The 23,824-nt window shown below is 43.2% G+C and overlaps 1 protein-coding gene across 3 annotated transcripts in view; it reads left to right on the forward strand.

Moving 5' to 3' along the window:
* The window catches only part of ncor1 (nuclear receptor corepressor 1), a 237,585-nt gene that overhangs the window by 179,090 nt on the left and 34,671 nt on the right, over positions 1 to 23,824 (forward strand). For 2 of the 3 annotated variants that reach the window (XM_084320851.1, XM_084320852.1), the window contains exons 24-36: positions 911 to 1,078; positions 5,712 to 5,878; positions 6,946 to 7,060; positions 11,355 to 11,440; positions 13,064 to 13,232; positions 14,343 to 14,468; positions 14,672 to 14,755; positions 15,868 to 16,118; positions 17,584 to 17,890; positions 19,260 to 19,484; positions 21,354 to 21,563; positions 22,687 to 22,839; positions 23,298 to 23,528. In XM_084320851.1, the coding sequence (XP_084176977.1) occupies positions 911 to 1,078; positions 5,712 to 5,878; positions 6,946 to 7,060; positions 11,355 to 11,440; positions 13,064 to 13,232; positions 14,343 to 14,468; positions 14,672 to 14,755; positions 15,868 to 16,118; positions 17,584 to 17,890; positions 19,260 to 19,484; positions 21,354 to 21,563; positions 22,687 to 22,839; positions 23,298 to 23,528 (2,292 nt within the window). The remainder of the gene's footprint in view (positions 1 to 910; positions 1,079 to 5,711; positions 5,879 to 6,945; positions 7,061 to 11,354; positions 11,441 to 13,063; positions 13,233 to 14,342; positions 14,469 to 14,671; positions 14,756 to 15,867; positions 16,119 to 17,583; positions 17,891 to 19,259; positions 19,485 to 21,353; positions 21,564 to 22,686; positions 22,840 to 23,297; positions 23,529 to 23,824) is intronic. The other variant, XM_084320853.1, reaches the window with a different exon arrangement.

Consider the following 23,824-nt stretch of genomic DNA (forward strand, 5'->3'; position numbering starts at 1 on the left):
ACACACACACACACACACACACACACACACACACACACACACACACACACACACACTGTACTGGACCGAGAGGGTGAGACACACACACTGTACTGGACCGAGAGGGTAAGACACACACACACACAGCCCCGCCATACTAGACAGAGATGGACGGTGAGAGAAACACGCAACCCTTTTTCCCTCTTTGTCCCTTTTTATTTCTGTCTCAATCTGATCTCTTGTTCAAGTTGGTTGTTAGCCCCAGGGTTGCCTGAGGTTCCTAACAACAGAGCACTTATTTATAGTCGATGCATTTGTTCCATTTTCAGTTCAGTGTCGGGGGGGGGGGGGGGTGAAAATGGGAAAGTTATCTGGACTGTTGCTGCAACGTGCCTTCAGCCAGAATAAGAACAAGATGTTAGCTTGACTGTTAGCTGACCCTGTCCCTCCCCCCCGAGATGCGAACCAAGAGATGAGCGTGCACGGCCGATGTGCCCTTTGGCAGCAGAGGGGGGGGGGGGTTGTGTTGACTCTTGAAGGTGTGTATGACGGACTAGGAAACCCTGCCCCCCTCAAGGCAGACGGACACGTCTGCCCCTTAGCTTGGAAGGGCATCCTGGCACATTTGCGGAATACAGTGAATTTTAACGGCTTGATTGTACAAAAGCTTTTTAGCACTTCAGTCGGGGAGTGCTGTGGAAAGAGTGTCCGGACCGCCGGCGGGCCTCTGAGCTCTGTTGATACGATAATGTGTACGCTGTGTGTATCAGAGCCGCGGTGGCCGGCGGGGAGTGTCCCTACGCTCGCGTATTGGAATACTTTCATCCGGTTTGGCTCCGTCCTCACACGGGCGCGTGGGGGTTGGTCTCTTTAGTCGTAAGCGTGTCTTTCCCTCTGTGCTCACGGTGGTGTACTGTACTGTGTACCACAGGTAAGCCCTTCCCCTACATGCCTTATGAAATGAAGCTAGCTCTGGACCAGGAAGCCCAGTCTGGTCGGCCAGGCTCCCCCTACCGACTCTCCCCCCGGGAGCTGAGCAGGGCCTCGCCCCAACCCGACCCCAACGACCCCAATGCCTCCCGCTACAGTGTGCCTCCAGGTAACCAGCACACACCTCCTCCTCCTCCTCCGCCTCCGCCTGACGCTCCTCCACCCCTCTCCTACCAGCTCCTTCCTGATTCTTCTCCCATCCCCATCTTCCCTTCCCCCTTTGCCGAGTATCCGCTGGCTTTGAGTGGCCAGCCTTTCCCTCTTTGAAAATCGAGGTGGAAATGGAATGGTATTCGGCATTGAGGTCTAGTCTTGAGTCCGTGTTGGGTGTCAGATTGATGGCTGTTCTCTCATAATCTATGTAACGGGTGAATTCAGTCAACAGTTTGTTTGTCCTACTTATGTTGCGTTCTGTCCTTCTGGGGATTCTTCTCTTTGTGTTGCTTTCCATTCTCAGGGGCTTCTTTCTTTCTTTCTTTCTTTCTTTCTTTCTTTCTTTCTGTCTTTCTCAATGATCTCTTCAAGGTTGTAGCCTTGAAGACTGTGTTCTGATCAATCAATGTAATAAGAACCGTGGAGCACTTGAATTGAGATTGAATTGTCCCTTTTTGCAAAGGTGTATTCAGTTTGACAGCGTGGTATTGAATGTGAAACGTCACGTGTTAACTGAGTTAACGTTAACTGTGACACATTAGGGCAATGCAGTACTCTGTGTCCATGCTGGTGAGACCAAGTTGAGGTGATGCGTTCATAAAGCAAGTGGTGCTCGTTGAGATTATTGGAATACAGGACTAGGGTTTGGCACCGAAAATATGTTCCTAATTTCACTTTGTGGCGGGCCACCGTAGTTTCTGCCTGAGAGAGTTGAATTGTTACAGCTCTCTGTCCTGGACCAGAACAAGCGCCGCGAAAAGTTTAAATTAAATAACGTTTGTCTTTATTCTATAACAGTGAGATGACAAACCTGTTATACTTTACCAAATTGCTAAAAACTGTTTGTTGAATGTAAATACTGCAGTGTACTGTATTATTTGGTATATGAGTTGCCTCCTGCCAAGCCAGTGATGGGACAATCCATACTGGGAAAGATGTATGTGGTGCAATAATAATAACTTTATTTATATAATAATAATAATAATAATAATAATAATAATAATAATAATAATAATAATAATAATAATAATAATAATAATAATAATAATAATAATAATAATAATAATAATAATAATAATAATAATAATAATAATAATAATAATAATAATAATAACTTTATTTATATAGCACCTTTCCTACATGGATTGCAGCTCAAGGTGCTTCACAGCAAATAGCATAAAATGAACATAGGCATACAATACAGTTGACGGAATCAAAGCAATGCATAAATTGCAGACACAAGAATAGGTATAAAAGACAATAAAAGTAGTGCAATGCATAAAGTGCAGACACAAGAATAGGTATAAAAGACAATAAAAGTAGTGCAATGTAGAAAGTGCAGACATAAGAATAGGTATAAAAGACAATAAAAGTAGTGCAATGTAGAAAGTGCAGACATAAGAATAGGTATAAAAGACAATAAAAGAGTGACAACATAGAACGTGCAGACATAAGAATAGGCATAAGAGAAGTACAGTGTTGTATGGCGGCTGGGTGGCGCAGTGGACATTGCGCTCGTCACCAACGCAAGAAACACCGGGTTCGACTCCGGCTGTCGGCTTGGGCCGGCCGTCATACTAACTCAATTGGCAGAGTCAGCGGGAGGGGAGTCGATGGGTGGTAATCTGGACGTTGTAAACAGCGACTCCTACAGGTCGGTTGGGGGACGCCTGCACAGCAGAGACAGGAGATGGCGGGGGTAGTGTGAGCCTCCCACACGTTACACCTCGCCACTGAGAGTCCGCGCTGGCAGGTGAAAAGATGTGACAGGCTGCCTCCACATGTATCGGAGGGAACATGTGATGCAAGGCTTCTATCCTCCCTACAACCGGCCAGTGGGGGGCATATGCGAGCAACGTTCAAGACAGGGGAGGGGAGAATTGGCACAGCGGAATTGGGATGGGAGAAAAATAGAAAAAGAGGAGAAAAAAAGTGGATCAAAAAAAAATAAGTAGTGTTGTTCGAAAGCATGTGAACCCCCCAGCCAGTCCCCCCAAACACCCCACACATCAATCCCCACCACATCCCATAAATAGCTGCATCCCATTAAAAACACCAACATTTAGTTAAGCAAACATAAGAATAGAGCTAAGCGAACTAGCTAGCTAGCTACTAGGGGTGGGAATCGCCAGAGACCTCACGATACGATACTATCGCGATACTTGCGTCACGATACGATAGTATCGCGATACTAAATATATCGCGATACACTGAGTATTGCGATTTTTTTTAATTTTTTTTATCAAATTTTATTTATTACCTTTTTTCAACTGCAAAGTAAAACTTTGTCAACATGTTTTATCTAATAAAAGAAAGTTCAGTCTGTTCATCTCACTTCAATAATTTGTATTGCAGAACATGGTATTTTCTCAAGCAGACAGATGTCAACACTGTAATCTGTGTTGCATGTACCTGACAAACTGAACTGTTTGTATTACAGTCATATTCCAACTTAACTGAATGCACATGTGTGTGTGTGTGTGTGTGCGTGTGTGTGTGTGTGTGTGGAAACACTAGCGGAAGAAAACCTCGTAACTCCATTTATTTATTTTTTCTTTATTATTTTATAAATTAACTCAGTAGATCATCCTCCATGTGTGTGTGGTTTTACAAAGTTTAAACAATGGGAAAGCATTAAACCGATCATCTGTCTAAACCTCGTAACTCTATTCGCCCTCAAACCTGTTCGTTTTTTTCATCTCCTGAAAAGTAGGGTTTTTGGAGTTACGAGGTTTTCTTCCGCCAGCATACAACTAAAAAAAGATTTTTTTCATGAATAATTAAATATCGATACAGTATCGCCACGCAAAATATCGCGATACTACTATGTATCGATTTTCCCCCCTACTAGCTACCCACCACTCTGCCTTACAATAACAGTGTGTTGCAGTTATAGTAATTTACAGTAAAAAAAAATATAGGATTTATTATTGAATCATTAATAACAGAAACCAAATCAAACTATGCATTAATTTACAGGTTCAACTGTATCAAAAAGCATGATTGTTCAAATCCAAACGATGCCCAACCCAGGGTGCACACAAGGTCCTTGAAGTGCTTAAAAAGTCCTTGAAATTCAAATCAACCATTCGCATTGAAAGTTTTGTTCATCCATGATAAAAATGTTTTGCATCTTTTTATTTAAAGTGTAACTAATTGTCAGAAATTGGTTTTAAGCCATAAATATTGGATCAAATTTTCTTTTCTATAAAAAAACTGCATTTAAATGCCCTTTTAAAATGAAAAATAGTGCTTGGAAAAGTACTTGATCTGTGGGAACCCTGAATAAAGGTAAAATCTGTAATGCCGTCAAAACGGAGACCTCTAGGCAAAAGTGCCCTGCTTGGTATTTGTCTGTTAGGGCATCATGGCAGAATAACGAACGACTCTCATCAACAACATGCAACAATAATCCATTGATTTCACAGTTTAGGAAAAGAAACCATAACAAACTTGATATCTGATTTATGTACTTAAGCGACACAAAAATATCTGTACCTGCTTCGACAGCAGTGAAGGCCTGATCTCGCTTACTCACAGCAGCGATAGGAAGATGGGCCTTGTCAATCAAGGGGAAGGGGTAATCCCCCCCCCCCCCCCCCACACACACCCTCCCACCAGATTTCCTTGTATTGTTTCTCACACACATACACACAGTGGGGGATATCTAGGTTCCGTCATGGAGGGTCTGGTTTTGTTATCTTACACTACGTAAAGCCAGCAGGAGACACGGCCATGGAAGCCCGCTGGAGGAACTCTCGCACAGCCATTTGCATTTGTTTTTTAATTTGGTAAAGTGCCGGAAAGGAAGGGTTCTTCCTGCCTGGCGGGTCACTTCCTGTGCGTGTGTGTGTGCGCGCGCGCACAATCCATAGTCTGTCCATCTCTCACAGTCTCCTCTCTGCTCCCCAGCAGACAGAGAAGCAGATCTGACCTCATGATGGGACAAAGGGGTTTAGCTTCATTATTTGAACTGAACTCCACTGTGTGTTTTCACCACTCACTGCTTCAGTCTTGCATCCAGATGACGCTCAAGTGTTTTCCTCATCCATCCTCCACTATTTGGTGTGAAGCGGAGGGCTCGGTTGAACGGCTGTGTTGTTGTCGACTGGTTTTGGAGTTGCGGTGTCTGACGGGAAGAAAATACATTTAGAGGATAGTTGAGACGCTGTCAGAAGAGCGTCGGTTTCCCGTGTGAGCTCACAGTCCGTGACACTAGTCTGTTACTCTACTTGTGATGTCATTTCACATGTGGCTTTTGAGAAAGAGAGAGGGGGGGGGGGGGCCTTGTTTGTTTGCTTTTTAGTCCAATATCACCTGAACCCTTGAGACGAATAATCGTATAAGACCGTTTTCAGATGAACAGATTATAAGCGTTGCTTACATTCATAGTTAAGATTGAGTACTTTTCGGCTGTCTCACTGTATTGCAGTCTCACTCTTGAGTCATTTGGATCTATGACCTGCAAAGGAAGGACAATTAAAAAAAATAGACTTATATTGTTCTTCATCTCTAAAGGGTTACCGTAACTCTCCACAGAGAAGTAGTCATGGTTTGATTCTTGCTTCTCTCTCTCTCTTCCCCTCCAGTCCTCCACCCGGCCCCCAACCAGCTGGTCCAAAGCCTGCCGGATGGAGTCCGAGTGACGTTCAGCAGGCACAGTCGACCGGCCAACATTCCATCTCCTCCTCCACTCATTCCCACCTCCAAGCCCACGGACAAGCCCTCCTTCATCCAGGGCGGCTCCATATCCCAGGTAAAGCCCTCATCTAAGGTGGCTTCTCATTTTGAACGATCTAATCAAAAACCCACTAACTGTTATCTGTCCTGCCACTGATGCTCAATGGCTTTCCCCAGGATTCTCAAACATTTCTGGACTCTTTTTGTATCACAATGTTGTTGTCATAAATGTATAGATGTAGCAGTACTGTATATCTGTATGTCATGTATGTCATATATGTCCTGATGAATTGAAAATGGGGGACCCTGATGTAAACAAGACTAAAGTCTTTCTCTGGTCTGCATCCCCTTAACAATTGTGTGTATTGAGCCGTACTGTATTGTACCCATTCTGCAATCTGTTAATAAAGTTTTCAATCAATCAATCAAGATGGTGCTGAGTGTGGAATAGGGGGTGGTCCAGAGGGGGGCTGTTCCCTCCATCCAGGAGGCAAAGAAAAGGGCCATTTGCTCTAATTTCCTGCAACTTAAAAACATAATAGAAATAGAATAAAAGTTATTTATTTAAGTACAGTGTATAGAATAGAAATCCTTTAATAATCCCGAGGGAAATTCAGCACTACAGATCGCTCACATTGAACAACAATAAACATTTTAGTAGTCAATAGGACTAAAATAGAAATAAGAATATATTATAAAAAAATAAGAATAAAATAGAATAAAGAATAAAATACGGTCCGGGATACAGAAATATACAGTAAAATGTACAGTAATAAGTGTAAATCCCTCCTTATACATATATATATATATGTATGTATAAGGTTGCACAATAGTTTAATGTTGAACACGAAAACATATGCACACACACACACACACACACACACACACACACACACACACACACACACACACACACAGTCGACCGAGCAATGAGATATTAGACAATGATGTGTCTGTTTCTAAGCTGGCCTGAAGCTTTCACTGCCAAAAAAAACCCAACTAAAATAAAAATGTGTTTATCTTAAACACATGAGGTTGCTGGCGCTACGCCCCTATACCATTGTTTAGGGGAAAACCCTGATGTCGCTCGGTCCCCATGTCCTTGTTTGACCGTGTATTTCTGACCTCTCCTGCTGTTTTCAGGGAACTCCTGGCACCTACCTGCCGTCCCACGCCATCTACGGGCCTGAGGGGACCAAGACTTCTGTGGGCTCCATCTCTCTGGGGCTGCCGCGCCAACAGGACCCCACCAAGCCTGGTAAGACTGCAACTAAAACATTTTAGTTAACTGAAATTTAAAAATTTAAAAAACCAACAATATTGTGTAGTAACAAAATGAACTAAGATAAAAAATAAATATGCATGAAGTCAGTCTTTGTCAATTTGGTCAAATTTGTCAACATGGCAAGCATGAGGAGGCGTTGGTGCATTATGACTGCGATGTCTACATTACTGGGAGTCAATTACCTTCATAAAGTGATGTGTTTGTATTACACAATACCTATTCTGAACATCTCAAATCTTGCCCCTGATAAACACCACCCAGATTACAATGTGAATTATATAATAACAGTGGAAAGAGTGAGTCATATGGTCAGAATAGTCACTCTTATACTATATTCTCATTGGACTCACTTCTAAAACATGAAGTGTCGTTTTCTGAGGACCCGGCCCGCTGGAACCCCTCAAGCACCCCGGGCCCCATGTTGAGAACCACTGATCCAGCACATCATTTATTGATGTTTGGAACACCCACAGGTTTGACCTGATGATGAAAGGCCTTTTAGTTTGAAAGGTTGCCAAAGGGTGTGTGTGTGTGTGTGTTGGAGAAATCGAGTGCGAACGCTCTATTTTCCATTCCAGTTGTTTTGTTTTTGTTTGTTTTTTTGACTCCCCACTCCCCCCAGACAGTACAAAGTGATTCATATTCATCTCTAGTTATAGCCTGGCATTACTTCACCCTCCTCCCATTTCGTACCAGTCTACAGTTAACCCTTTCACTGCCACACTACAGAAGGTTACCGGTAAGCGGTAACCCTTTACTATCATTACCGTCGGTAGTGTGATAGTAAAGGGTTAACCTTCTGTAGTATGTCAGTGAAAGGGTTAACCCCTAACCCTGGCAGTGAAAGGGTTAACCTGCTGTTGTGTGGCAGTGAAAGGGTTAAGTTGTGAAAAGTGAAGGAGTGATCATTTGAGGGTGCTTTCTCACTCACCATTCGGGTCCGTACCGTCCTCATTCCGGGTTAGGGTGCGAACTCCCCCCCCCCCCCTCTCCCCCCTCTAGTTTGTGTACACACTTCAGTCTTGGTTCGCTCCGGGTTCTGTTTACGGTTTGCGCTTTGAGCGTGTACGCTTGCCGTAGGCGATGCCTGAAAGAGCTGTGGTTTGCTCCCAAGTCTCCCTCACACAGTAGTGGGTCTCCATCGCCCGTCACCCACAGTGGTGTCTAGTGGGGGGGGAAATATCCATACAGTATAGTTTCACGATACTTTGCGTGGCGATACTGTATCGATACAAGGACGCCAAGTATCGATATTTTATTATGCCAAAAAAATAAAACATTAAAAAATATATGTATATAATGTTTAAGGAAGTTGCATTGTTCATTTCAATAGGGAGGTGTAGTCTGACGTCACTGGTTGTTCCACCCGTATAGGGATCTATCATTGGGAAAATGGATTATCGGCTATTGTAACAATTCTGCCGCATGGAAATTGAAAAACGTTCCACTTTTGCACAAAATGAGTTCCCTTCTATCACAAACATTATTGTTTAAAATTCGGCGATTTTTTTGAATGATTAATTGCGAATATTTTCATCTTGAGCTATAGATTGTGGATGAATAAGCACAGAAAGGTACAGGGTGGAACACGAAAAACGGCAATGACAACCACTACACCACCCTATACCTGTAATAGTACACACACTTTGCAGTTGAATAAAGGTAATAAATCACAATATATCGCAATATTGCGGCTGGGTGGCGCAGCGGAGATTGCGCTCGTCACCAATGCAAGAGACTCCGGTCTTGAATCCCGGTGTCAGCATTGCCTCCGGCTTGGGCCAGTCGTCATACTATCTCAATTGGCAGAGGTAGCGGGTGGAAGTCGATGGGTGGGGATTGGACATCGACTCCTACAGGTCTGTTGGGGGACGCCTGCACAGCAGAGACAGGAAGTAGCGGGGGTAGTGTGCGTTACACCTCGCCACTGAGAGTCCGCGCTGTCTGGTGAAAAGATGTGACAGGCTGCCTCCACATGTATCGGAGGGGACACGTGATGCAAGGCTTCTATCCTCCCTACGACCGACCAGTGGGAGGCATAGTCGAGCAACGTTCAAGACGGGGGAGGGGAGAATTGGAAATACGAAATTGGGAGAAAAAGTGGATCAAAAAAATATATATCACAATATTAATATCGCAATACTCAGCATATCGCAATATATTTTGAATCGCAATACTATCGTATCGTGATAATATCGTATCGTGAGGCCTCTGGTGATTCCCACGCTTGTGTCCCTGTCCGTACGTGGATACAGCAGGAGGAGGGCTAATACAGACCACCCAGACCAATGGCCTTCACTTCAGGTTATGCTGTCAGCGTGTAGTCAGACGTGCATGGCAATCTCTGTCAACATGTCTGCATAGTAGGGAATGGGATGGGTACCGAATAGTGTAAACTAAATATCTGCATAGTGTTTTGCTTTATAAACTAGGCCTGTTTGGGAAAAGTAGCACCTGGACCACTCAAACGTTGAAAGTTGAAGACGGTCAACCAGTGTTAATTTAGTCAACGAAAATGATGACTAAATATGGTCGTCAACAAAGCTTTTTCCCCTGACGAAAGCGAGACGAGACGTCACGTTAACACATTGAGTGCCACGGACGCGTTTTGTCGTTAGTTCATGCCGACCTTCTAGTGCCCCCGACGCTATATAGCGTTTGTTTGTCGTATTTTTTTTTATTGGCGATTTGAATTTTTCATATTTCATCAATCGAGCCTCTGGTTAGTGCTGCAGAGTCTCTCTGAACTCAATTGGGAAGATACCGCCCCCTATTGTCTCTCCCTGTGGTACTGCACCCCATTACTTTACACTGATGCAGGGGGGGTGGCCAGTTTGCTCATTTAACTTTTCCGTCAAGCCAACTGAAGGATCGATTGTGCTCGCCGGCCCGGAAAACGTGTGGATTATGTATTTACAGGACCCAACACTGTAATCAATAAGCATGATCGATATTTGGAATGGCGATCAGGAATTGGAATAATCTTTTTGGATAACATCTGATAGGTAAGGAATTTATTTGACCAGTCTTAGGATAATCAGAGCTGTTTTCACAGAGATATAAGCGTTTGCCCTATGCGTGTGTGTGTGGCTGTGATCGCTGATGAGGAAATGAGAGAATCGATTTTTCAGCCCGCCTCTATAGCGTGCATAAGTACACATATACTATCGATAATCTAGCGTTTATTTGAAAACGATTCATAAATAGGCCGAAAAAATTACAACGTTTTTGTGTATGCTAGAATATTCCAGTAAATGCCTTTTATCACGGAATCTATATATTTTCCTGAAAAACGAGGGCTTTTCAAAATGCTATAAAACGAAAATGAACCGATTTAAATAAAAATAAATAAAAAAATCCGTTTCGACAATGTTGACTGCAAACAAGTCATTGATAAATGACAGGCAGATTATACACATAATTTAAGAGAGATTATGTGTTCACAACGCTATCATTGAAGTGGGTCCTGGCATTTAACCATGTTTCCCATGTTAATGGCTGCCACTCAAACTGTTAATGGAGAAGACACTAACGTGACGAAATTATTTATGCAATGTCGTTGACTAAAAACGATGACGCAAAATCTAGTTTGCCAAATAAAATCTTGCTAAACGTTTATTCAACTTCAACTTGCTACTTGCTAGCTAACAGGAACTTGTTTGCAGGCAGGAAAGTAACCAACATAAATGTCCATGCAGAGGGGAGCTCCAGTAGCTCACCGCGTACCTCGGACGCTATTTCGGCGTCGGGGACAACCGTGCGCGTCACGGATCTGGGGTACACGAGTTCGACTCCCGGACTCGCCGTATTTTCTCAGAGTGTCTTTCCCCCGATCTATACCCCATTCAACCTGTTTCTGTCGGTCATGCTTGACCAGAAAAAGCGATAAACGCTAAAAGAACCAGCTGACTGGTCAAAGTTTAAAAAAAAAAAAATTCCGTGCAGAACCCTTATCCCCAACACATCGTTCTGTGGGTGAATTATTGTAATGTCACATCTAGCTCTCCTAGTCACCTCCACCTCCATCTGCCCTCTCACCTCCACATCTTTATCTGATGCATCACGTCATTTAACGGATACACCAACCATACATACCAATACCTCTCTCTCTCCCTCTTTCTCTCTCTGCCCCTGTCTTGCTTCTGTCTCTTCTCTCTCTCTCTCTCTCTCTCTCTCTCTCTCTCTCTCTCTCTCTCTCTCTCTCTCTCTCTCTCTCTCTCTCTCTCTCTCTCTCTCTCTCTCTCTCTCTCTCTCTCTCTCTCTACAGGAGGCACAGTGCCATCCATGCAGGATGCAAGAGGCAACCCCCCCAAGGTGGGTGAGGGTCTGGCTTTCCGGGGATCAATTACTCAGGTAAATTCATCATAAACGTATAAAGAGCATTTCCATTTAAACTGTGTGGCGTGCCGAGAGATGGGGGGGGGGGCATGGCTTCTGGGCAACTTGTTACGTATAGACTCTTTTTGTATCCGTTTGGCTTTTTTTATTATATTTTTACTGAAACATTAAAACAGCAGCAAAGTGTTGTTTCGCGTCTGTATGCAGGGTTCGCACAAGGTCCTTGAAGTGCTTAAAGTGCTTGATTTTTTTACAAAAAAAAGTTGAGGCCTGGAATTCCCTGAAAACAGCCACATTTTTTAACAAGGTGCTTAAAAAGTCATTGAAATTCAAATCAACGATTCGCATTGAAAGTTTTGTTCATCCATGATCAAATTGTTCTGAATGTTTTATTTAAAGTGTAACTACCGTACTTTTCGCACTATAAGCCGCACCTGACTATAAGCCGCAGCAGCTAAATTGAATGATGTGTACATATATAAGCCGCACTGGACTATAAGCTGCAGGTGTTTTAATGTTTAATTACCATAATGTAATTAGCATTGGGACACAATACTGTCAGACAAATAACAAGAATGAACTCATTTACAAGTTGTATTAAGTTTAGCAAATAAGGGAACAGATAAATAACATTTCAATGCAGTCAAAAAAGCAATATTTTGATTTTAACATTTTCGGGTTTGGTCACGTCGAGTCACATATAAGCCGCACCGTTATATAAGCCGCAGGGTCGAAAAATGGGGGGAAAAGCCGCGGCTTATAGTCCGAAAAGTACGGTAATTGTCAGAAATTGGTTTTAAGTAGTGCTGTCAGGCGATTAAAAAAATTATCTAATTAATTACAGGATTTGTAATTAATTAATCTAATTAATCACATTTTAATCGCATAACCATTTTAGGCCTGATTTTCTATATTCTATAATCATATTTCAAATTGCATGTGTCCGGATGGCAGAATTCAGTACTGTATCTACAAAACCTTCTGTTTAATCATCTTCCATTTATTCATTTGCTTAGATTTTTCAGGTCTGGTCAAATTTAGCATGGTGTTATTCACAGTCAACGATAAAAAAAAATTAATTGATATTCTCATTTGGCTCATTACAATTTACTCAAGCCTAGTAACAGACACAGTATTTCTGACACTGGGAATACATTCCCTGAGATCCATAGATGTCCCTAGAATCAGATACCAAGAACATGCAAATGGGCCATATTAAAAAAAAGTCTGTAAATGTGTATTCTACGTTCTTATGGAATGAATGAGATAAAACATTTTTTTTATTAATGTTGAGTTAATTTTCATAACGCGATAATTTGCTGTGTAATTAATTAATCTAATTAACGTGATTTTTTTAATAAATGTTGAGTTAATTTTCATAAAGCGATAATTTGCTGTGTAATTAATTAATCTAATTAACGCGATAAACTGACCGCCTTAGTTTTAAGCCATAAATATTGGATCCGTTATTTTCTATAAAAAAACAGCATTTAAAAGTGAATTGTATCCTTTTAAATGCCCTTTTCAAAATGCTTGGAAAAGTACTTGAAAGTCCTTAAATTTCATTTAGCGATGTCTGTGGGAAACCTGTGTATGATGTTCCTTGCGTTAATTCTCGTCTCCTTTTCTCTACCACAGGGTACTCCAGCCCTGCCCCAGTCCAGCATCGCCGCTGACCTTCTAAAGGGCACCATCACCAAGCTGGCCACAGAGGACCTCGGCAGCCCAGATAAGGCCAGAGGGGAACAGCTGGCCAAGGGACACGTCATTTACGAGGGCAAGAGTGGCCACATCCTGTCCTACGATGGTGAGCTCCCTGTTATTATCTCTGTGACGCCGCTACTCTTAAAATAAAGACTTTTGGTTGGTGGATTGTGTTTTAAAGGCAGCTGCTTTGACCAATCATGATCATACTCCCCCATTTCTAAGAACATAATTGTCACTTCATGTTTAAAAATCAATAGAATCATAGATCTGTTGAGTCAATAGACTTGATCTTGGTTAGTATTCAAGGGTTTAAATTGGTACACAATGTTGGGAACAATAAAACATTAAAAACCCAGAATTCGGCAATAATAAGCATCTATCGTTAAATTTTGATGATCAATGCAGAATCTCAACAGGTAGGATCGTGACTATCACATGAATTGTATTTCTCCCACCGCTAATGTTTACCTGCAGTAGCCTTAAAACCTTAACACGCATGTTTGTTCATGTGCTCATTTGATCTTATCTGATCCATCTATAGAGCCATTAACCAGTGCACCGCATAAGGGCTTGTGTCCATAGCGGATGTTTTTTTCAAGGCGGACCGCTTTGAAAAGCAAAAAAAAAAAGCTCAGAGCGTTTTCCTGAGTCTCGCGACTTGGATGTACTAGGATGTACTCCAAAAAGAATATTCCAATTATCTGATCGCCATTCCAAGTATTGATGTCGATCATGTTGCCAACATAATCCACCAAAGAACATGAACCGGGAGTGCTTGATTCTCCTCAAGCCATGCGTTATAAACGCTTGTCCTGCCCGACAAGGAAACCCCGGCCCGGACTTTTTAGATCGACACACAGCCCAAGCCAGATAGTTTCAAAGGATGTGCAATACCGGCCGCAAGGCGGCAGGCGGCGGTATTGGACGTTTGCGATCTCAGACTCATTCCCAATGATAACACAGGCTCCCTCGATGGATTATGAATGGGAATATCGAATAAAAGAAATAACAGTAGAAAACCTGATTTTCTCGGGTTTGGCGCTCAAGCGTCGGCGAGTTAACCCGACTTTATTCATGAGTGGCGTCCAATGAGTTAAGAGGGTTTATAAAAATATATAAAAAATAGAATATTCAAAACCCGGGAAGAACTGGAAGAAGGAAGTCTCTTCTTCTACTCTGCTGACGGTATGTGATCTGATGTCTCTTGAAGCCATTAAGAACCCCAGGGAGGCCACCCGCAGCCCCAGAACAGGCCACGAGCTCAAACGCACTTACGACATGCTGGAGGGACCCATGGCCAGAGGACACCCAGGCCGGGACGGAGCCCCGTTTGAGGGTACGGCTTATGTATGCTGTAGTAGTAGTAGTAGTATACTGTAGTAGTAGTAGTAGTAGTATACTGAAGTAGTAGTAGTAATATACTGAAGTAGTAATATACTGAAGTAGTAGTAGTGATATACTGAAGTAGTAGTAGTAATAATATACTGTATCATGCATTCAGTGTCTGGAGAAGTGACCGTATCTCTTTGGGTTCCTCAGGGTTGATCAGCAGAGCGCTGCCCAGGGAAGGTCTCCATGGAGACTCTAAGGAGAGGCCGATGATGTCTGGATCCATTATGCAAGGTAGCTTAACTTCATCGCTCTCGACAGTCTGATGATACGGAGCTTTCTGTTTACCCATTACTTCTCTTTGATTTGATGGAGGCCCACCATCCATATATTCTATCTTATTCGTGTGTTTGTTTGTCTGTTTTTCCATAACCATCAAAACTCATGCATCCCTTATCCGATCTGGCTAAACACCTGGTGGATAGGTTGTCAGGCACCCAAGGGTTTGGACTCTTTTCTGGACTTAGATTCAAATCGGTCAAAGACCAAAGTTTGGCCATTTACTGTAGTAGAGACCAAGGTGGTCGACCGACGCAATGTCCATCTTGGGACGCTGGGTTGGGGTTGTGACCTTGGTCTGCTCATACTAGTGTTGTCACGATACTGGAATTTCGAACTTCGATACGATACCTTGAAAAGTATAGATATTCGATACCATTTTCGATACCACAGGGAAAAAGGTTCAAAGCAAATAACCTTTGCTTTTGTTGCTGGTTGATTCTCCTCAGCTTCTCTCTGGTACTATAAGAGAAGATAAATATAACACTTTTAAAACCCTTTGTTTATCTTTAGATCACACATTTAAAAATAACTGTGCATCTCACTTCAATCATTTTTATTGCAGAACATGGTATTTTCTCAAGCAGACAGATGTAAACACTGTAATCTGTGTTGCATGTACCTGACAAACTGAACTGTTTGTATTACAGTCATATTCCGACTTAACTGAATGCACATGTATGGGTGTGTGTGGACTACTGTACTATTACAGGTATTGAAATGAACAATGCAACTTCCTTATAAAAAAAATATATATATATATGAATAATTAAATATCGATATTTCGGGAAATGAGTATTGAAACCGTTTTAAATATTCAGAATCGATATGTATCGATTTTTTGATATTTCTGACAACACTAGCTCATACTCACAATATTAGTGCCAGTCTAGCTGCTGCAATGTATTTTATCTGAAATGTTGACAATGAAAGAAGTAAAATGTGTCGGAAGTCCTTTCTCCATTAGCTCTACAGGGACATCTAGTATGTCTAGGTTTATTTCATTTTGATAATGAAAAGAAATAAAAACGAATGGGAATGTTAAAATCCTTCCTCTGTCTCTACAGGGACACCCAGGACCTCTGCAGAGGCGTACGAGGAAAGCATAAAATACGGGAAGCAGATAAAGAGGGAGAGCCCACCTATTCGCTCCTTTGAGGGGGGTATCGGCAAGGGCAAGCCCTATGAGGGAGTGAACACTATCAAAGAGATGGGACGTTCCATTCATGAGATCCCCCGACAAGACCAACCCGGCCAGGACAGCCGCAAGACCCCCGACATGTGTGACAGGAGGGTTATGGATGGCTCCATGTCCCAGGTAAGAAGGTGTGGGAGTTCAAAGGAAAAATCCACCAAAAATATAAAGCTAATCTATGACGCCCCCATTAGGGCTGGGCGATTAATCAATATGATCGATTAATTCGAATTAATGATTTAGGAAGATTTTGAAAAATTAAAATCGATTTTCAAAAAGAAAAGGGTTACCCGGTACCTTTTATTTGACAAAAAGTGATGTTTGGTGAAAGTTAGATTTGCACTTTATTAATCCCAATAGGGAAATTCATTCTTGTTTGATGATCAAGAGGCACCTTTTATTTGTTTTAAGTGAAGTTTGGTGAAAAATCAAGTTATTGCACTATTAATCCCAATAGGGACATTCATCTTTGTTTGATCAAGACTGAGTAACCTTTTATATTATATATATATTATTTAAATTTAAATGGAAAGTGACGATTGGTGAAAGTTAGGTTTGCACTTCAATCCCAATAAGGACATTCATCTTGGTTTGATAATATTTTTTTGTCAAATAAAAACAAAGGTTATTTGAATGATTTCCTTGGCGTTTCTAGTTTTCAAGAGAAAAAAATCGATTAAAATCGTAAATCTGATTTAAAAAAAAATAATAATCTGGGATTTTATTTTTAGGCCATATCGCCCAGCCCTAACGCCCATAATCTCACACATAATCACAAAAGTATAAACCTGTCTTGTACAAATTAATTTGGTTTGAGAGTTATTGAGGTCATCCTGGAATATATTACATTTTAGTTTATAGGTTTAGGATATGTTGGAGATAATGGCATAATAAATTATCTTTATCTTGTGTTTATCGTGTTCCTTTTTAAGACCGTAGGGTCTCGTCAGTTAGCAAGTCTCCCAGGTACTCCTCGTTTCTAGCTACTTGCTATGTCCATAGATATATATATAACTAGATGGTGCTGCGAGGCGGGATCTCCAGCGTGGTTCACCGGCGGCCATCTTGTCACGGTCAACTATCAGTGACAGTCAGTGATCTGCACAAACAAAAATACTCTTAACTCACTGAAATCTTGACTGATTTACAAACGGTTTGGTTTATTACAAACGTTATTAATGTGCCTGGATGCTTGGACATGTTGAAATTATTTTCATATCAAAGTCCATTATAAGTAAGTACCTATGCAGTATGATAACTACATCTCTGACGTTTATAACAAACCAAACCGTTTGAGAATCGGTTAAAAATTTAGCAAGCTATGGTTATTTCAATAGTACATGCACCATAGACATTCATGTTATGAGTGGGCGTGCTGCCTGTGGCCAGATGGCCACCATGTGGCAACATCGGTCTCCATTGGCCAGCAGCGCGGGTTAGTCATCTAGCCTTTATGTCTATGGCTATGTCGACGTCATGCGGCTATGAGCTTCTCCTACTCTGGTGCTTGTTGAAAGCCAATCTGGATAAGAGCATCTGCTGGATGCTTGAGGAAGAAAAGCGACCTATCTCCCCTCTGTCCCGACAGATCCACCAGTCTGCCATCAAGCACAACGTCAAGTCCCTGATCACCAGTCCCAGCAAGCTGTCCCTGCCCCAGCTGGAAGCCATGGAGCGGGCCAAGTACGAGGAGAGCAAGGCGGTGGCGGAGCGCGTGCGCCACACCTCGGTGGTCAACTCCACCGCCTCCGTCCTCCGCTCCACCAACCAGGAGGCCAGCAGGTCGCAGCTCAGCCCGGGCATGTACGAGGACGCCAACGCTCGCAGGACCCCGGTCAACTACACCACCAACTCCGTGTCCAGGGGATCACCCATGCTGGGCCGGGCGCCAGAGGGTACGCTTTGCAGTGGTCCTTCGTTTACCTTTCAACTGTAGCCTTATTGACCATGATCTTACTATTTGGACTGTAGTGTTGGTGTGGTTTCTTTTTATATCGGTGCGTATGCGAAATTACATATTGATGTAACCATGGCGCTGAATGGTCGTGTGAAGTGTGATATCATTTTCAAATACTATTTAATTTTTTATTTATTTAGCCTTTATTTAACCGGATTTGTCCCATTGAGATCCAATATCTCTTTTTACAAGGGTGACCTGGTCAAGAATAGCAGCAACACTTTCAGAATAAACACAGACATTACAGATACCATTATAAAAACAGTAACATTATAAAATGATCAGATAAAACATTTGTACACTGAAAACCCGGTTACAATAGGCTTCACCATAGCCTTAAATACATTCAGGTTTACCAAGCTTTGAATTTTAAGATCAGACTGAAGATTGTTCCAAGCAGTAACTGCAGAAAGTCTTTTGAACAGAGATTGTAATTTCTATTCAAATAAAAAATGTCAATATCTCCAATCTCAAATATTTCAAAACTAATTTTGTGGGAAATGTTCATATTTGCCGGTCCTATAATTAATTCAGATAACAGAATTATTTACCACGATATTAGCGGCATCATAATTTCATCACGATATGATCCCATTGAAAGATGGCAAACAATAATATTTAATAATTTCCCACCCCTGGGTGGGATTAAAATAGATACCTAGTCTACCAGACTACTGTATTTCAGTTAAACTTAGCAGTGATTGATTCCTTTATGTGCATTACTGATTTATGTTTTAAAACCTTTTGTTTAAAACCATGAGCACTTATAACCACAGCATAGCAACTGGTACCCTATGTTGCCTAGCAACGGGGGAACTAATTGTTGTAGATGGAGGATGAAAATCAAGCTTATGATTGACAGGATAATGTAACAGATGAACTAGAAGTCATGCTATATGGTGGTTTATTAGTGTGCTGATCTACAGAACTCAGTCTACAGCTGCAGCGCACAATAAGATAAGATATTCCTTTATTGATCCCCTTGGGGAAATTCAGGCAGCATGGGGGAGGGGGGAGGGGAGGTACAGGTAGTAAAAAAGCAGTGTAAACAATATAACAAATCAATATAATTAACTCTGGCCATGTGCATATGGGCAACAAGGTGCTGGATGAGGGTATGTATGCCCTCTGTTATACTTGCCCTACAATAAATAGTTACAATATATAATCTAATAATCCAATAATTAATCCTTAATCTAATCTAATATATAATCTGAAAAAAAAATCAATATAGCACTCCCTCTCATATGTTACTACTTATTTATCATATCGCTAGTGACCCTCGCTTATTCTTTCTTCCTATAAAGGCGGCATCGGCTCTGGGAAGCCTGCCTCGCATGACAGGAAGAGCTCCATGACCCCGACGCTGAGGGACAGTGTCCCGGCCAAGTCCCCGGGGCTGGGGGGCGAGCAGCACCCCATCGCCTCCCACAGCCCCTTCGACCCCCACCTCCGGCCCGGAGAGGTGTACCGAGCCCACCTGCCGCCCCACCTGGACCCGGCCCTGGCCTTCCACAGAGTCCTGGACCCTGGTAACAACAACACCCACACCCTTAACCCTGTCACTGCCACACTATAGAAGGTTAACCCTTTACGATCACACTACAGAAGGATAACCCTTTCACTGCCACACTATAGAAGCCTTTACGATCACATTACAGAAGGATAACCCTTTCACTGCCACACTACAGAAGGTTAACCCTTTCACTGCCACACTATAGAAGCCTTTACGATCACATTACAGAAGGATAACCCTTTCACTGCCACACTATAGAAGGTTAACCCTTTACGATCACACTACAGAAGGATAACCCTTTCACTGCCACACTACAGAAGGTTAACCCTTTACTATCACAATACAGAAGGATAACCCTTTCACTGCCACACTACAGAAGGTTAACCCTTTACTATCACAATACAGAAGGATAACCCTTTACTATCACAATACAGAAGGATAACCCTTTACTATCACAATACAGAAGGATAACCCTTTACTATCACAATACAGAAGGATAACCCTTTACTATCACAATACAGAAGGATAACCCTTTACTATCACAATACAGAAGGATAACCCTTTACTATCACAATACAGAAGGATAACCCTTTCACTACCACACGACAAAGGGTTAACCATTTCACTACCACACGACAAAGGGTTAACCCTTTACTATCGCAATACAGAAGGATAACCCTTTCACTACCACACGACAAAGGGTTAACCCTTTCACTACCACACGACAAAGGGTTAACCCTTTCACTACCACACGACAGAAGGTTAATCCTTTACTACTACTAGGGTTAACCTTCTGTAGTGTGGTAGTGAAAGGGTTAAACCCCCCCTGTGCACTCGTCTCCGACCCCGTCGTCCACCCTCCATCTTGAGCCGAAAAACAACAATAGCCCTGATTCTGTGAAAAACTGATTGCGCAAAGACCAGGGGTAACTCAGGTCTCTAATACATAGACCAGGGGTAACTCAGGTCTCTAATACATAGACCAGGGGTAACTCAGGTCTCTAATACATAGACCAGGGGTAACTCAGGTCTCTAATACATAGACCAGGGGTAACTCGGGTCTCTAATACATAGACCAGGGGTAACTCGGGTCTCTAATACATAGACCAGGGGTAACTCAGGTCTCTAATACATAGACCAGGGGTAACTCGGGTCTCTAATACATAGACCAGGGGTAACTCAGGTCTCTAATACATAGACCAGGGGTAACTCAGGTCTCTAATACATAGACCAGGGGTAACTCAGGTCTCTAATACATAGACCAGGGGTAACTCGGGTCTCTAATACATAGACCAGGGGTAACTCGGGTCTCTAATACATAGACCAGGGGTAACTCGGGTCTCTAATACATAGACCAGGGGTAACTCAGGTCTCTAATACATAGACCAGGGGTAACTCGGGTCTCTAATACATAGACCAGGGGTAACTCAGGTCTCTAATACATAGACCAGGGGTAACTCGGGTCTCTAATACAAAGACCAGGGGTAACTCAGGTCTCTAATACATAGACCAGGGGTAACTCGGGTCTCTAATACATAGACCAGGGGTAACTCAGGTCTCTAATACATAGACCAGGGGTAACTCAGGTCTCTAATACATAGACCAGGGGTAACTCAGGTCTCTAATACATAGACCAGGGGTAACTCGGGTCTCTAATACATAGACCAGGGGTAACTCGGGTCTCTAATACATAGACCAGGGGTAACTCGGGTCTCTAATACATAGACCAGGGGTAACTCGGGTCTCTAATACATAGGCACCGTGTGGCCAGTGTCTGGTTCAGACCATTGACGTCAGCAGAAGTGATCGGTATCTTGGGAGAGAGCCGTCTGTTCATATGTTTTTTTTTCTTTTTTTTTCTTTTTCCAATCCCCGTCGTCTGCAGCGGCTTACATGTTCCCCCGGCAACCGTCGCCGACGGGCTACCACAACACCTACCAGCTGTACACCATGGAGAACACGCGGCAGACCATCCTCAACGATTACATCACCTCGCAGCAGATGCAAGTCATCCCGCGGCCCGACATGGTCGTCAGGGGCCTGTCGCCACGGGAACAGCCCATCGCCGCTATCCCTTACCCTCCCGGTGCACGAGGTACACTGCTCTTCTCTCAGATCGACCCCCCACACACACACACACACACACACTCTCTCTCTCTCTCTCTCTCTCTCTCTCTCTCTCTCTCTCTCTCCCTCCCTCTCTCCCTCTCTCCCTCTCTCCCTCTCTCCCTCTCTCTCTCTCTCCATCTGCAACAACAGGAGAGAGAGGGGTGGGAGGGGCTCTAGTATGAAGAGGCCGTGTGGGTGGGTGTAGTGGCTACCTTTTCCAGAAGCAAACGACCCAGTACCCCATTTTGTTGTATATTCTTATGAACTTGAGGACTGCATACTTTTTTTGTAAAGCGTATCGTTATACTTATAGCACATGCATACGCCTGGTCTCTTTTGAAAGATAACATTCTGAAGTTTCTTACACAATAAAGAAAAATCACTTTTAGTGCTAATGAAATAGAGTAATATAGGGCTGAACTTGTTTCTGTAATAGTTGCAATATCCAAAAAAAGTATAACCAAAAAAAATTGGTATAAGCTGGAAAACACAGTGGGTCCATAGCCTGAAGTCTTATGTAGTACAGGTCCAAATTTCCGTTCTGTTCAGAAATTGGTGATTTAGAGTGATTTTTGGTCAACTGTGTACAAAAAAGAAGTTCTCCAGTAATCCATTTCCTCATTGACTGCAATGCATTCTGTGTATTTTTCACTTCCTGTTTTCACTCGTAAATGTTCACCTAGATCCCTGATTCGCACAACCCCACGTGGGGTATCATTGGAAAGCTACCCTCATTGGCTACAAGTTACAACCCTGTCCAATCATTTTCGCAATTGGTGAATGATTGACAGTTGCAGAGCCTCGGGAGTCAGGGGTGGTAATCTGAGGCTTGCGTGTACAAAGTCGCACGCCTGACATATTACGGCATGTAACTCGAGAACCGCTGAGCGCATTTGGTAGGGTGAAGTGGCATTCGAACGGCAACAAATAGGGCTTTAATTCTATATATTATATGTTTTATAAAAAATGCAGACCCGAGCCGCTAGACGCTCACAAAGTGCCGTGTCGCGCCGGTGGGCAAATCGTCCTAAAGAGGGCCCAGGCCATTGCACGTTAAAAGGTTGGTTCATATTGTTCACCGTTGGCCCTTTTGCTTCGGTCTGTAACAGGGATTATTGATCTAGCCCAGATGCCTCCAACCATCCTGCTGCCTCACCCTGGGGGCGCAGGGTCCCCTACTTTGGAACGCATCTCCTACCTCCCCCCCGGAGCTCAGCCCCCTTTCCCTCAGAGGGCTTTCAACCCAGCCTCCATGTCTACAGGTGAGGTACCCCCACCCCCTCCCTGTGCCCCCCCCCCCCCCCCCCCTCCCTTCTTCTTGAACCCCATCCTCCTCCACACGCCTCTTAACCCTTTCACTACCACACTACAGAAGGTTAACCTTTCACTACCACACTACAGGCGGTTAACCTTTCACTACCACACTACAGACGGTTAACTGTCTGTAGTGTGGTAGTGAAAGGGTTAACCTTCTGTATTGTCACAGTGAAAGGGGTTAACCCTTTGATAGTGTGGTAGTGAAAGGGTTAAGCACGCTTCCTTGCACTACTGCCCTGAGGTCAGAGTTCAGTCATGCCCGTCCACCAGACCAAAGCTCAATCATACATACATCGTACTTAAACACACCAGAGGGGAGATTTCTCACAAAATGGACACTGACTGTGGTGTGTGTGTGTGTGTGTTAACCTCCCTGTGTGTGTGTGTGTGTGCGTCTCCTCAGGCCACCAAGCCCACCTCGCAGCCACCGCCGCGGCCGCCAGCGTCGAGCGGGAGCGTGAGCGGGAGAGACAGGAACGAGACAGGGAACACAGGGAGCGAGAGAAGGAGAGGGAGAAGGAGCGAGAGAGGGAGCACCGGGAGAGGGAGCAGCGGGAGAGGGAGCGCGAGCAGCACCGGGAGCGAGAGCGGGAGCGTGTGGTGGCAGCAGCCGCCAGTGAATACATGCGAGGAGGTGAGTCGGCGTTGTGCCAATGTCCCGTTGACCGGGGGACACACCAAAAGTAGTGCTGTAACACATAGCCTACGTTGTAATATGTTAAATGTATATTGTGGAACAGAGTTATTTTGTATGTTAGAAGAGACTTTTAAGTTTAAGTAAAGCACTTTGATATGTTATGTTGACTGTTTAAACAAATCGTGGTTCAGTCACCAGTTTAAGTTTTTTATTTGTATCCACTTTTTCTCCTTATTTTTCCATTTTTATCCCATCCCAATTTCATATTGCCAATTCTCCCCTCCCCTGTCTTG

Source organism: Notolepis coatsorum, assembly GCF_963971535.1.
Source record: "Notolepis coatsorum genome assembly, chromosome: 8".
Lineage (NCBI taxonomy): Eukaryota > Metazoa > Chordata > Actinopteri > Aulopiformes > Paralepididae > Notolepis > Notolepis coatsorum.